This window comes from Colias croceus, chromosome 14, assembly GCF_905220415.1.
Source record: "Colias croceus chromosome 14, ilColCroc2.1".
Classification (NCBI taxonomy): Eukaryota; Metazoa; Arthropoda; class Insecta; order Lepidoptera; family Pieridae; genus Colias; species Colias croceus.
The window spans coordinates 3538007-3554113 of NC_059550.1; the positions used below are offsets into that span (position 1 = coordinate 3538007).

A 16107-nucleotide genomic window follows, 5' to 3' on the forward strand; every position below is an offset into this window, starting at 1 on the left:
AATTGAATTAATGGATTGCTGGATGTCTTTCACGCAAAAATATCATTTTTATATAATATACAATGTACATATTGGTATCGACAGATACAGAGAATGGACTCTACATTTTTACCAGTTGTCACATGAGTGAGAGTGGGGCCGTGGGCTTCAGTTAGCAATTATTAAGTATGTACTATAAATAACATTTTGTCCCCAGAGCGCGCCGAAATGTGGCGTGCGTTGCTATTCTGCCTGGCGTTCCACCTTGGGTACGGGAAACCCAACCGCGTGGTGGACGTCACTACATCATGTGACAAGAGCTCCATCAGCGTCCACGTTACTATGGATCAACCTTTCAAGGGTCTCATATTTAGCAAAGACTTCTCTAGAGAATGTCGGGTGCAAGGTTAGTTATAAATATAATACGTGATATCTAAGAGCCTACTGGTCATTATAGTTTTTTTTTTTTAGTTAACTAGTTAAATGCAATTCGTTTAATCAGATAAAAGTTTGGTACAACGTTTGCTTGAGTTCATATTCGTATCGACATAATAGAGAATAAAAATCTCATAGCAGCTTTCGATATTTTGTACTTATTATATTTTGGTTATATCGAGATTTTCTTTTCAGCCATTATATTAATTTATGAAACAAAAGTGGTTCTATTAAAAGACTAAATAAGTGAACGAATTGATGTTAGAGTTTAAGCTTGACTTTCAAAATATTACAGGGCAAAGGCAGAAAACAGTGTCTATCAATCTACCATCAAACGCATGTGGAGTGAGGACTTCCACATTGAATACCACAGTAAAAGAACCAGACGACAGAGAAGATTTATATTACAATGTAGAACTAGTTGTGCAGATGGACAGACAGTTACAACAATCCACTGATCAAGAAATTATCGTGAGGTATGTTAAAAAAGCAAATACGATTGACATTGTTTGGTTAATGTTTGCTATGATTTGTTGATAGGAGCACTATTTTTTAACTATTCGTATAGTCATGCTGCATGAGCAATTGAGCATGCTTGTTTCAAATTTCAATTTTTTTTTTTAGATGTTTTGGTGAAATGATTTATTTATTTAATCGATTTGTTTAAAATTAAAGTATTACTTAACATTTTATATTTCTTTTTTATTTGTGGTGTCTCTCAATGTTAGCCAGAAGGGCTTCTACATTTTAGCACGGACGCGTGGGTGAACTGAAGGTTCACCCTGACTTTATATTTCACAAACCTCTGCCTATAGAGGTAAAGATTGCTAAACAGCTACAACCTAGGGGGTTATAAGAGGCCAGGCCTTTAACCTTTTCTGAACCTCTACTAAAATATTAATTATCATTTCAGATGTAAGTTACAGCCGCGTGCAGTGCGAATTACCAGTTCGGCATTAGAAGGCGTCATAAAATCTAAATTACGCGAAATGACTGCTTCTGATGGGAAGAAAGCAAGGTAAAGGCAAATTATTATTGCCTGTTATTAAAATTTTATTAGTTCCTAATTACTTTGACTTGTATTCTTGATAGGTGGTCCGTTTTGTTATAGCCATTTTATTGAAATACGCAATAAAGTTTGAATGCTAATTTAATTCAAAGATGTTGCCTGCAGAGATGGGTTAATAAAACATAAAATATCCGTTGAGATACTATGACAGTACGTGATAATTATAGCTCAATGAAAATAACTGAAAAGTTTGGATACAGATTTTAGAAATACAGTTTGACGAACCCTTCGTATGTAGATATCTAGGTACCTAAGAAATAGAAGAAATATTTCGTCGAATTTATTTTATACTAGTGGTCCGCCCCGGCTTCGCCCGTGGTACATAATATTTAGCAATAAAAGTTTTCTCGGGTATCAAAACATATTCATACCAAATTTCATGCAAATTGGTTCAGTAGTTTAGGCGTGATTGAGTAACAGACAGACAGGAGTTACTTTCGCATTTATAATATTAGTATGGATAATGTAATCAAATATAATCTCCATTTTCAGAACTGGCCGCAACCGCCAAGGTTGGGAGAATCCCATAGAGGTAGAACAAAGGGAATGGCTGCTGGAATCAGCTCGAGCGTGGATGGAGTTAGCTCCGACTGTAGCAGGCTCTGAACCAGCCACTGTTGAAGTTGGCCAGCCTACTAGACTGCTCATACAATGCACTTTACCGGGTACGCTTAATTTTTTACTGAGACTTTTAAAATGAGTTATTGAAAGAAATTGTTTATTTGGAATAAAGACGCTCGCTCATTGTACAACTAAATATTATATATCTAGTTGCACATTCATTATATTTTATATTTCATGCACTCTACTAACGTATACCTAGTTACATACCTTTAAAATATTTCAATCAAGTAATATAAACTTACTCAAACTATATCTGGGTAGCAAAACCTGAGAGAATATAATTCATAGGATATTTTTTATTACATAGCATTGTTACATAATAAAACTGAGTATTTACAATTTTCAGTTGGTGTCGGTCTTCGGATAACCAATTGCGTGGCCCACGACGGCTTAGGAGAAGCGTCACAGAAACTTCTAGATGAAGCAGGTTGTCCCATAGACGAGACCATCTTCAACAAGCCATCTATACACAAACATAATCACCATAGCGCTGAAATGGACTTTAGCGATCTTGAACCAGCAGACACACAAAGAAACATGGAACAGAACAAAAACCTAAAAATGGCCAAGACCGATCCAGAGCACGTGTTGAAAAATTTCATGACGTATCAACACGCAGTGACTACATTTGCGGCTTTCAAATTTCCGGATCGAGCCAAATTACACTTATCTTGTGGGATAGAACTGTGCAAAGGACCATGCCCTAATATCGATTGTAAGGCACTGCAGAAACCGCAACGTACGAAAGAAGGTTTAGTGAGAAAAGCAAGGTTGGACAAGGAGGCCAAAGGATTGGTTATAGATAGACTGGAAGTGTATAACAGTATAGAGGTTCTGGCACCAAATATTGAATTGGAAGATGAAGCTTCTATACGAGGTAAGGCTTTTATAACCTTTTACCCCGATGCGTTTCTACTTTAATTTCTAAGTAAATATTAGTATTTTGGTTTAATTTTAATGAAGAAATTAACTACACAGGAAGAATTTAAACTCACCAAATTAAACTTATAATTTAATGAATATCAAACATTTTTAAAATTTTTCAGGTTCAAGGAGACTTGAAAGCGATGAAGAGTTAGTCCGAAAATTCTCCCCAGGTGATAAAACAATATGCCTATCGCCTGGAAAGTTGGCTCTTGCGTTTTGTTTATTAGGCATAATATTTCTATGCGCAATAGCAATAGCCTTTGCGTCCTTGGTGCGAGCGAGACGGCGCACTGGCCGCGAACCTCCTCATACTTCCCTCTCGTTCTACACAGGCAGCAAGAGCTTATTTTCCTCTAGCGAAAGTTCGAGCTCTGGTCTTAGTGGGAGTAAATTACTTCTAACAGACAGTCCTTACATGGATCATCACTCATCATCAAGCAACAATTGGCCATATCCTCGACCGTTTTAGTCGAATTTAACTCCTAAGCTGCGTCTACGCTAGGAGAGCCGAGCACGAGCGGAGCGAAGCCGAGAACGGCTGCGCTTGTGCTTCGTTGGTGCTCGGTTCGTCTAGCGTAGACCCGCCTCTAGAAATTTCCTCCTATGGTGGGATGAATTTTTATATAATTTTGCATAACGCGAATAGACGCGAATTATGTAAATTTTGTAGGAAAAGCATATCATTATTAAAATATTATATAATTTATAAGCCATATATATGGCTACCTGAGTGCTTTAGTTATAATCATGTTACAATGTAAAATCAGTATAATTTTTACACAAATGAACTTTGTAAATGCAAATCAAGAGGCTTGAAGCTTGATAAAATAAACAAGTTTAAATTAATTTTAAAATGTATTAGTTATACAAACAATACAAGACTGTTCTTATGATTTATTTATTTGTATTGTTGTATTCTTCCATATTTATAATCTTAAGTTATTCGCTTTTGAGGAAGAGCTTTTGTAAGTTGGGCTATATCATAATACCAACTGATCATAACGGGAGTGGTAATAGATAATAAGCGTATTTATATACATAATAATTATGGCAATAGTTTAATTTATAAGACGTAGTTATAATAGTGATTCACTGAACATTAGCCCTTCCTCGAATTATTTAAAATTTAAGAAAATGTTTACACCTACATATAATATATGTATATTTTAATAATGTGATAAATATTTTATGGCTCTTTCTATACATATTTTTAACTTTTTACAGTTTAAAATAAAATTGTAAACAATTCTGGTGTGTTTTATTTCGATACCTAATAAAAATAAACACATTTAATTTACATACATGTATTACCTACCTTAAAATAAAATTATTGACGTTTATTATATTCTGCTAGAAAATAAATGCTATAACATCATAAATTCAAGTTCAAATAATAATAATTAAAATGGGAATTGGGAGTTGGAATAGTTATTAGTTATTACCTTGGTTATTATTTAATGGTTATTACCAAGTTATTACTAATAATTATTACACAGTGCATTGATTTTGAATTTCCCGCTACTTTAACATCCCTCGGTCGATTATCATAATGCATTCTAGATGGCGCTAGCTATGAGGAAATAAACTTTAAATTAATTCACATAATAATTTTAATAATTTGTAAAAACTTTAACGAGTTCTAACATATTACTTTATTCATGTTTATAAAATATTAGTCATTTCAAGTTGCTGTATGCGAAAAAATCACAGAAAAAATCTTATTTCGTTTGACGCCATCTATGGCTTTAGAATAGAACTAAAAAACAGAGTATATAAATTAATAATGAAACGACATAGATTAACAAACTTATGATTTATTTATTATAAATCAAATTAAAAATTAATTCCATATAAGTTTAATTTATTTTTCTAAATTAATAATAAATAGGTACTGGATTGCGTACTTCCACTTGGTAAATTGGTTAGCAAGTTTAATTTTATATTATAACCATAGCTGTGAACCATAGACTCTCTTGGTTTATGTTTTTGCCTAAAAAATTCTATGCCGGTGCATGACATCATCTTGGTCAAAGATTAAAAAAAATGAAATTACCTTTAAAATGAAACTCCAATTACATAAACGTTTTCTCTTTTAATCTTAGAGTATATATACTATCTATAGAGTGCGAACAACCAAGTGGGAACAGTAGGCACAGGTGGGAACAACACGACGCTCCCGCCGCGAGCGCTCGCAGTCGTGGTTGAGTGCTCACGAAGTGCGTTGCTCTGGATTTTTTTCATATTTACGAATAAAAGTGGTGAAATGTGCAGTTCTATCTTGCAAAAACGATACTAGAAAATACACAAAATTGAAATCCACTATCACATTTCATCAGTAAGTCGATTGTTATACATAATTTTATGAAAATAAATCTAGCATCGCGGGGGTGAAGAGTAGGTGGGAGGCGGACACGCGCAGGCTCGCTCGCGCGCCTCACTGCCGCCACGTGATCGTAGTGATGTGACCTGACCAACGCTGTACTCGAAAGTTTACTAGAAGAACTATATTTTAACAAATTATTTATTTAACTTTAAAATTAAAACTCTTTTAAAAATGTATTATAAATAAATTTGTGGTGTGTTTTGTACGATACACTTTCTAAATTATGAATGCGAATGTATTATAGTGTAAATGTAAAGTATGTAATGTTACGATATATTTTCTGAACCGCTAAATTGATTTTGAAGATTTTGATAGTAGAATGGATAAAATTTAATAAAGAAATTATTAATATTATTTATTATATTATCATTTTAAATTATTAATTATTCCTTAATATTTTTTACCATTTTTCAAACATTATTATTATTGTTTGATTTATTATTAATAAATAGCACTAAACCCGATCCTTTATTTTATTAACTTTATTATTTAAAAAGTACTCACGTTTTTCTTATATTCCAATCAAACATATTTTTTTAAAGTACTTATAATTAATACAAGAAAATTTCTTATATAATATTTAATATTCAAATGGAATAAACAAACTTTATTCAGTTGGTAAACAAATTTAAAATTACATATTTATACTTTATTCACATATTTTTTCCTTTAATAACTTATTGAACATAAAATTTACTTATGATACATATTTATTTACATAACTTATCGATAGTTTAACACGCAATTGATATCTACCCATCCCTATTTGTCACACACACATCTATATAGTATCTATAGCTCATCTGCCTACGATGCGCACTATGCAATTTGTGCAATACACTCGCTCTATACTATTGTAATATATACTCTAAGCTTTTAATAATAAATTTTTAAGATTTACTTTTTATTCAATCCGCATAGTATGTTTTGTTTCTTACTTCTTATAAATTTTTTATTTGAAAAATTCAATTTATTATTTGAGCAACTATTATTATAGTTAATAGTTAATAATAATATTCAATATTTTCACAATTAAGGAAATAAACTAGTAACAATGCAAGACATAGGTAGATTATCTTTATGGGCCTATTTTAAGGATTGTTTTTCACTTTTCAACCTTAACTTTTAATCTGTATTTAAAAAATATTAAGGCATATCTTAGATAATTATTTACTTTTAGGATATTATATACACAAACTGATCAAAGGTTAGGGATAACATAAAGCTTTCTGTTGACACAAAGTAGAAAATATAAAGTACTAAATATTAATCTTTGTTAACGCATGCATTATCTACAATTTACTTAATCTATGATATGGGCGGTAAGGTGATGCTTCGCCGTTCGCGACGGTCTTTCGCCTTGCCCTCGATGCCGTGTTCGTACTCGTATTCACGGATGATATTTAGAAAGATTTGTATGTGAAAAGTGAATAATAACGTATTGATATATTTTTAAGTGATTGGGTTATGCATAAAAAAGATAAAACCGGCAAAAAAACTATTAGTTATTGGTGTAAAGTTTGACTTGGGTTTCTGAGTAAGCCTGAAAGTGGTAGCGGTATTTGTGTGAACTGAAGAACTAGGTACATAAACCCGAGGAAAACATTCCTGGATTAGTTTTGCAGGTATGATTAAATAATAATAGCCTAAACTTATATTATATTTTTTATCACAGATCTGGTAGATAAATACAATCTAAAACTTATTTTGTTTATGAACGTTTCGATGTAGGTGCCCCCAATTATTTTTTCAAATCGAATACTTAATCAAACAAAAAGTGGAAATCTACAATATACGTAGGTATGAAGGTAAATAACATATTTAATTGTATTTCAATAGGCAACAACTTGTAATATTTATCGCCAAGCAAAATATTTTATCAACTGTTTGATAATTAGTAACTCAAGTCCACACCCGTAACAGATTGCATAATGTTAAAGAAAGTATATATTTATTTAAGTTTTATTTTTATCTTATCAAAACCAATAAGAAATTTTTACGTTTAAAAAATCAACTCATCTTGCAAACATTTTTGTGCATGAAAACATACAAGTGCCTATTTATAAGTAGTTACCTACCTTTTTACAACCACCTATTCGAAATATCGCTTCTAACGAGAAGAATCGAAAATTAAATATAATATCTATAATAGAATTAATTAGTAAGTTTACATATTTACTAATTTGTATAATGTAATACATATAATTTGATCCTATAGTATGTTGAATGAGCTGTGACTATCAGGTTGCTATGTGCTAAGGCCGCACACCTCACATTCAATTGCTGTGCAAGGTCTGATGATTATGTGCATCTATATAAATAGAATGAATGAACAAAAACAATTTATGTAATACTAGCTTCCGCCCGCGACTCCGTCCGCGCGGATAAATTAAGAAAAATTAAGATTTATTTTTTTCTACGTATTTTTCCGGGATAAAAAGTATCCTATTTTATGCCCAGGATAATAAGGTATAATTATACCAAGTTTCATCGAAACCGAACCGTTAGTTTTTACGTGATGCCTTCACATACAGACAGACAGACAGACAAAATTTTATTTTATCACATTTTTGGGTTTGGTATCGATCCAGTAACACCCCCTGCTATTTATTTTTTCAATATTTTCAATGTACAGAATTGACCCTTCTACAGTTTTATTATATGTATAGAAGTACAAATAAATTTGTTTGGGAATAGTTAACACTAAAACATACCTTACAACATATAAGTTGGAAACCATGTAAGTCTTATAAATTGATATTATTTCCTCTTCTTACCAAATCTTGACATGAATAATCATATAAAAACTTCATTTGACATCAATCATGGGGATTGGTAGTAAATTTTTAAATCTTAATTAAAAAAATATTCTTGACTCGTCTTGATAATCACATCTTTGTGCAGAACCAGAAATTATTAAGAATATCAAATCTTTTGCTTGAGTGAGCAGTTCATAAATATTTATTTTATATTTGTTGTTAATAGAAATTTGAACAGTTGAAACTAAGAGAAAAAGGAAAAAAACTCACCTCACTCACAAAACTACCCTCATAATATTTTTTATTAATTTATTTGTTTAATGCCTGCCTAGAAGTTTTAAACCTAATCTCACAAATAAGCTTCTAGGCCAGTCATTAATGCCTGAATATAAAGGTAATCCTAATCATTATAATTTACAATATAATTGTAATCTGCTAAATTATAGATTACATTATTATTAATGAATGTAATTAATGGAGCAATTAATTAATATTACGCTAATATTATATTCACCTCTAATATGACATCAACCAAAGAAATTGCTTTAAAGTAAAGTGCCAATTGTAACAAGGCTAAAGGCTAGTGGGAATGATGTCATTGACTCGTCATATGTATTTGGGATTTGTAAATACTACTTTTATATCCTTGAATAATGTTGGTATCGGTAATTCTTAGATAATAATGTTTTACCTGACATAATTGTGCGGCTGCAGTTAAATTTTTCCCAGTTTTGCATCATTTTCATTGATATTCTCCTTTATTGTAGATTAAACTTTGTCTATAAATGAAACCATCTCAAGAATTTTTCAATTAGCAAATAGCAGTTCCTGACTCATTCAAATGGGCTATCAATTATCAATCAAATAAACTTTTTTACTAACTTTATAATATTGGTATAGAATATACATTGTATTATTAAAAGTTTAATCTCCCTCCCTATTTTAGGGTTATAGGAATAAGAAATTGTCTAGAATAAATATTTTGTGAAATTTTTTTATTTAGTTTGGTAGTAAGATGACTATTTAAAAATGGCACATCTACATCTACACTAATATTATAAGGAGGAAAACTTTGTTTGTTTGATTGTAATGAATAGGCTCATAAACTTCTGGACCGATTTTAAAAAATCTTTCACCATTCGAAAGCTACATTATCCATGAGTAATATTAAGGCTAGGTTTTATCCAGGAAATACCACGGGAACGGGAACTATGCGGGTTTTTCTTGGAAACGCGGGCGAAGCCGCAGGCGGAAAGCTAGTTTTAAGTACAAGGTGAATCATGGGTAAAGAAGCCAAATAAACAAAAACCTGTCTGTCAGCTGATGCTGTAAATATTAAAAATACTTACTTCTTATAATGGAATGTAGAGAAAGTTTAATTTGAAAATGTATAGCCATCCTTTAACACATTTATAATAACCAGAGAATTTCTATGAAAAAAATTTAGAAATGTGGATCAATCGAATGGGGTTATAAATATGAGAAAATCTTTGTGGATCCCATAGTCTATTAATTTTGGTAATAAATAAGTACATATCATATTAATTAGCTAACAGGGTGAATAAGTAAATATTCCCTAAAGAATGTCCAGTATAGATTGATAGTTATTAACTATTTCAAGGATTTATCGGTTGTTTGCATAATGCATAGGTTTACTATTGTGGCATGCATAATTAATGTAGAGATGAATAAGACCTCCCACTAGTTATTATAATTTAAATCATTCAAGCCTTTATTTTTAGAACTTACTTATTTTGCTCGATAACAATATTTTCAAATATTACATATTTAAAAATATTGTTTTTGCTAGAGAATCAATGCCTTGTCAGCCTGAAATATTACTGCTTCAATAGATAATTTTATGAAATTTAATAAAATTCTATAATTACATTTTAAATCCATACAATAAATTGTATTAAAAATAAGGAAAATGCTGCCATTATTTTTCACTATTTACCAAGGATGTGGAGGTGTAAAATAGCGCTGTTTTGACAGGAAGATACTTTCTTCCAAACAACATTATGTGAGTCTCATATTGTTTGGCAGATTCGCGATGTATTCCGTAACGGACGTTTCAAAATATGACCGAGGGTGTACGAGTTTATAACAGGGGTGGAATGGCCGGGTGGGGGGCGGGGTAGGCGTGCGTGCAATAGGGATATGCGGTCGGCCGGCGCCGGGAGTTCGCTGCTCGATCAATAGCGCCAGTACTGTACAACGGATTGCTGTGTCCGCTCTTGTGCGTCGCTCGCGTATCATATAATACCCCAAAATACAGTGCAGTGAATTTGTGTTTTGGATTTGACATGAGATAGTCCCCGCTTCTGAAGGTAGGTTCGAGATACCGCATTGTTCTCTTTCATTTTTGTAACGCTCGTCTCGTAAATCGATAGTTTGACGTGTCGTTTCTGCGTTAATTGGGAGGATGGCTTGTTTGAAAATTTTTCTTAATCTTTTTATATTTTTCTTAATTTTTTTTATATAACAACTAGAAATTCCCTGGTTCTGGACAATACTGAACAATACTAGAATGACTTATTAAAACAGCAAGCTTTTCTAATAAGAAACCTGAATATCGGTACTGGAAAACCATTTTTTGGACTACGTGGAATCAATCATTAACTGTTTCAGAAAAACTAATGATTAACTTTAATAAATCAAGGCTTCCTAAATTGAATATTATAAAATATCAGGCTAGATTTTTTCTCCACGCCCAGGTGACCTAGAAAACTGGGAATTTAGGTATAGGGAGCAGGCGCGGACGGGTCTAGACAGACAAATCGGATTTTCGTTTCACCTCACTTTATGTCTAGCCTTAAATTCCGGAGAATAATTATGAGGTTAATAGATATGATCCGAGGACGGCTGTTGACGCTGCCATAATTAAGTGGGAGACATGCACTAAGCATTTAAATTCCATTAGATGTGTAGCAAGATCAAAGTACCTTCTTATCAGTTACATAAGAGTTCTTTATATTTATTATTTATCATTGTAATAAGACATTTGCTGCGAATGTTCGGAGGTATTTAAAATATGAAAGAGCGTTTGTAGTTTTTCCAGCGATGTTTTAGGCCAAGTTTCGTTTCCTGTGCATGCCACTATAAAAAGTGCTCTTTTTTTTCAATAGCATTCTTTGCAACTTCCTAATTTATGTGTCATAACATGCACATCTGCGACCTGCGACCTTGTGCGTTATCACTTTGTGTCTAGTATCTGACTTCTCCCCACTTTTCTTATTATATTTCCTTCATTCTTGTATTGTCCATAATATTTATGTTTTACAACAAAAAACACAATAGGCGGATGAGTAGTAGGTAGAGTACAAAACATCGAATATCATTCACTAACTATTCTAGTCTTCTCCCACGGCGAAACGCACGAACGCCTCTCAATAATGTTTATATCTAACATTAACACTTTGTACTTTTATTTTTGGCGTCCGTTTCAACCGACTAGAGACGCGATTGCGGAGATGCTGGGTTATGTTTTCTTACGCTACAAATTACAATAATACTGAAATTTAAACGATGTTCTTATTTAAAATCGATCTTAGCGTCTCGAACTCTCGACGTTCGTATGATGTCATTAGTTTTATAAGTAACTGCAAGATATTCATCAAACAATTTAAAGATGTAGATTTTAGGGTTAAGAATTAAGATGGTCTGTGCCGATTTTGTCGCAGTGATGTCATACAATAATGTGAACGCAGATGGCAATTGCGACAAGGACGTAATATTTTTCTGTATAACTATACACAGTTGCGAGATTACCTACAATTTTATTCAATGTATAGATGCAAATATAAGTTGACAAATATTTTATCCGTTTCGTTGGATATCTTGCCCAACCAGCTTTTAAGTTGTATTCCCAAATTTGGCGTATTGGAACCTGTAAAACGATGCAACAAGCTTCGTTCCAACTGCATAAGTTACCTCATGTTTTTTGTCCACCGATTACAAATATTTAACTGTTAAGTCAATTTTTTAATCATGATGGTTTTAATGTTATGGGAACTTGTTCGGTTGGAAACTTATAAGGCTTGTTGTTTTATAATAAAAAAAACGAAGGATGCCATGATGAACTCTCCCGATATTACAGTAAAAAATATAAAATAATGTAAATAATCACTAAAATATAACACAACTACAAAAGTTTATCTAAATCGTTTATCTATTTCGTAAACAATTGAATAGTTATTATAAAATGTTTAGCAGTATTTACAATGTACACTTTGCTACAAATTAGCATTATGACGTCTGAGGTATTCTTATTTGATGGATTTCATAACCTTCTTGAGATGAGTAATATCTCATTGAGATTTGTGTGTATGATTGATTTACATGCTTGTAAATGTTCTGTTTCTTCTGAACATAGGTACGTTTGTTACCAAGCTATTTTGTAATGCATTTAAAACTTGAAGTAACTGTGTTTGTCCTTGAATGAGATAGTACTCGATAATGCTTGTATAATTTAAATAAACACGATGTACATATGTGAATTGTGAATCATATCATTTGGGCTGTAAAATTATCGCTCTTCTCATATTTGACCCATTAATCGACCCCGATCACTGACATAATAAAATGTTATTTGTTCTTGAATCGATTCTGATATAATCAGTACGAATATCAAGTGTTTCGACTATAAATGCCGGTTTGATAGTAGCGAATTTTGAAAATAAGGAAAATTGTTAAAATCATGTCTGATCTGCCATAGATGATCATGCAAAAAAGAAACAGATTATTTTGCAATTTTTATACTGAAATGGTTATTGTATAATCGCAAACCTTCGACTGGTGTTATTTGTCTAAATATACTTTTCACAGATGGTTAAATATAGTTTTGGGATAGCCAGACGCATGGAATACCGAAGATGGAATATCAGGTTTAAATATAGGACTATGAATTATCTATCTAATATTCTTAATATAACTATGGCGAAAGAAAGGAAGAAGAGCAATGTGTATTGATGAATGCATTTTCGCAATAAAGCTATTACTAAAATTGAAATAATATAAATAAATTTCAATTAGCTCTACATTTCTTCTCATAAAAACAAAAGAACAATTTACTTTTGGGCACTGTTGAGTGCTGTTGATTTTTGTCGAAAGTTATTACCGCCATAGAAATGCGGTACTTTGAACAATGCTTCACTGTAGTCAATTTGAAATTTGAACGGCCAACATCCGTGGCCCTTTCACGGTTGAGTAACCCGGCACGATAATTACGCTAACAAAAGGGTCATGAGTGGAGAAAGCCTAAACTTCGAAGTACGCATTCTTGTGCTATGTACTAAAAATGTCATTTTCTTTCATTGTAATTATGTAGTATTATGTCGTTGAATGATTTTCATAGCACTTAATTTAAGGATATAGTTTGTATTATTAATTAAGTGATGGTTAAACCAAAGCACCCGGCGTAATCATTTTTAAATTATTAGGTTACCAAAATAAAATGTATGATGTGTCGGAAATAGTACAGACAAGCTAATGATCGACAGAAAGAAGCCATATTTCTGTTATGACGTCTAGAGTTAACGTCTTTATATTTTATGGTAGCCGATAATAATATGTAAGTAAGTAGAGTGCAATAATTGAAGTCCGTGTTTCTAATCCTTTTCTAAGACTGTAATCGTTAAAGTTGTTTTGTTTCCATGCAGACATGACCTACATTGAGTTGCTATTGATATACACTCACCGGCACGGAATCTTGGCCACTTCAAATTTCTGCGAAAAATTACACTATTTCTTTTCTACTACAAAATTCAATAAAAATTTAATCAACACTAGTTAATGTAATGTGTTTACAAACTTTTAGTAATAATTGGAAGTTTATAAGAAGTTCTACAGCGTAGATATGAATTAAACAAGAATTTACGCTTTTCCTGTGAATTTTAAATGATTTCTTTAAAAAATCACAAAAATTAGAAAAAAGCGTTTCCATAAAAAAAATTCAATCTTTTATTACTGGGTGTTTCCTTCTCTTGCCTGAATCACTGCTTACATCCTTTCTGGCATACTAAGCTCATCTTACATTGGTGGTGGGTTGGAATCGAATTTTATGTTTCTTTTAAGCATGTTCCAGATGTGTTCTATTGGATTAAGATCCGAGCTACGAGCTGGCCACTCCAATTTTTCAATAATAACCACTTGAAGGTACTCTTATACGCTTCGTACGACATGCGGACGTGCGTTAAAGTGTATTAGTAGCAATCTTTCTTCACTGATAAACCTGTTATAGGGCTGAACATGTTTTTGGAGAATTTCCTCGACGTACCTGATCAAATTTAAGTCATTACTTACGATAAATAACACCACACGAGCATCCAAACTTATACCTCCCTATACCATTATTGACTCTCCATGGAAAATCACCGTTTGAGTTGTGGTGATGGATGAAAACCTCTCTTATCGTCTCTGCTATACTGACTCTTGGCTATCAGAAGCTCGTAAAGTGCCTCGTCACTCATCTGTGAACACCACACGAGCGCACTGGCTGTGGGTCCAGTTTTCATGTTCTCGCGCAAAACGAAGACCTGCTTCTCTGTGATTTCTGAGGAGTTCTGTACGGCGTGCTGGTCTGCAAACATTCAAATTAACTTCCTTCATTAGTCTTCTCACTGATTGCTCACCCAAATTTATTGTCCTGGTGTTTTGGAGCCGGTGGCGTATGTCAAAAACTTTCAGAAAGCCATTTCTGAGTATCTCTTGACCAATAAACCGGTCTTCTCGAGCTGATGTGCACCTCACGTTTCCACTTCCTGGTCTGCACGTGTAGCTGCCAGTCTCCTGCTATCTTTTCCATGCATAGTGCATAGCTGAACGTCGTACTTACTGTACATTAGGTACTTTATGTTGTGGCAGTCTTTGGTCTAATATTGTGATGGCCTGTGCAGGCTGTTGGGATGCTAACGGCATTTTTTATTGTTTGTTATGATCATTGACTACAGCACAACAATAACAATATCTTAAAACAGCATAACCGATATCGAAAAAAGTTTAAAACGAACAATTCGTAACTTCGGCTTAACCGCACAAATCACAAATTTCGACTAACTCTTAAAAAGTGGTAAAAGATTATTCTCAAACTTAATGATTTCTTGACATAAAATTAAAGAAATAATATGTTACATATCTGTATACAAAAAAATCGTGAAAAGCACTTCAAACATTTTTTATCGGCAAATTTGTAAGTGGCCAAGATTCCGTGCCGGTGAGTGTAGGTAGGTAGAGAATATTGTTGAAGGCAGTGATCTGTGATGCCTTACGTATTGTAGGCAACCTTTTATTCTGCCGTCTCTATTGGTTGACCTTTGCTCATATTACCAATATTACAGGTACTCGAGTGTTATGTTAACGAATCATCTATTTTGTGCAACAAAATTTATGACCTTATAAATTTACATATATAAATACATAGGTCATTAGACATAACTTTAATATGCAATTAATTAGCTTCTATCAATGAATAATAGTACAATATTTAGTAAGTACCTATTAACTATAACATAATATGCACCGGTTGCCACAAAAGGCATACGAAGACTATTGGACCGTACGGAATAAAATTTAATATTCCGATGGTCGATTCCTGAATCCTGCTCTATAAGAGTCAATGAACTCGAATCCAGTTCATGTCTTGCAGTCGCTAGCTCACGTAACTACCGCTTTCTGTATACAATATGGGCTCTTTCTGCACGGTATTATCATTATTATCAAATATTGATAATTCGGAATATGTACCTAAAATGTACCTGTTATGACATCGTGTATACAGTCTTATGGAACTTATGAAATCGGCTAGACTATTTTACTTGTCTTTGAAATTAGTTAATAATGTAGCTAGTCTGAAAAAAACATAATATTTAGGTATCACATTGTGGAATGTTATTTCATAACATTAGCTACTCTTTATTGCTATCCAAAATCAA

At 32.6% G+C, this 16107-nt stretch overlaps 2 protein-coding genes across 2 annotated transcripts in view; both read left to right on the forward strand.

Annotated features, from left to right (window-relative positions):
• Positions 1-3940, forward strand: part of LOC123697199 — a 40123-nt gene extending 36183 nt beyond the window's left edge. The window contains exons 2-7 of the mRNA XM_045643622.1: positions 197-385; positions 710-890; positions 1328-1432; positions 1976-2148; positions 2454-2984; positions 3154-3940. Coding sequence (XP_045499578.1) covers positions 208-385; positions 710-890; positions 1328-1432; positions 1976-2148; positions 2454-2984; positions 3154-3503 — 1518 coding nt within the window. The 5' untranslated portion in view covers positions 197-207 and the 3' untranslated portion in view covers positions 3504-3940. The remainder of the gene's footprint in view (positions 1-196; positions 386-709; positions 891-1327; positions 1433-1975; positions 2149-2453; positions 2985-3153) is intronic.
• A 2824-nt stretch (positions 3941-6764) lies between these two features.
• LOC123697205 (spectrin beta chain) overlaps positions 6765-16107 on the forward strand; it is a 49474-nt gene continuing 40131 nt past the window's right edge. Inside the window, exon 1 of the mRNA XM_045643629.1 lies at positions 6765-7042. The gene's annotated coding sequence lies outside the window, so the exon portion shown is untranslated. The remainder of the gene's footprint in view (positions 7043-16107) is intronic.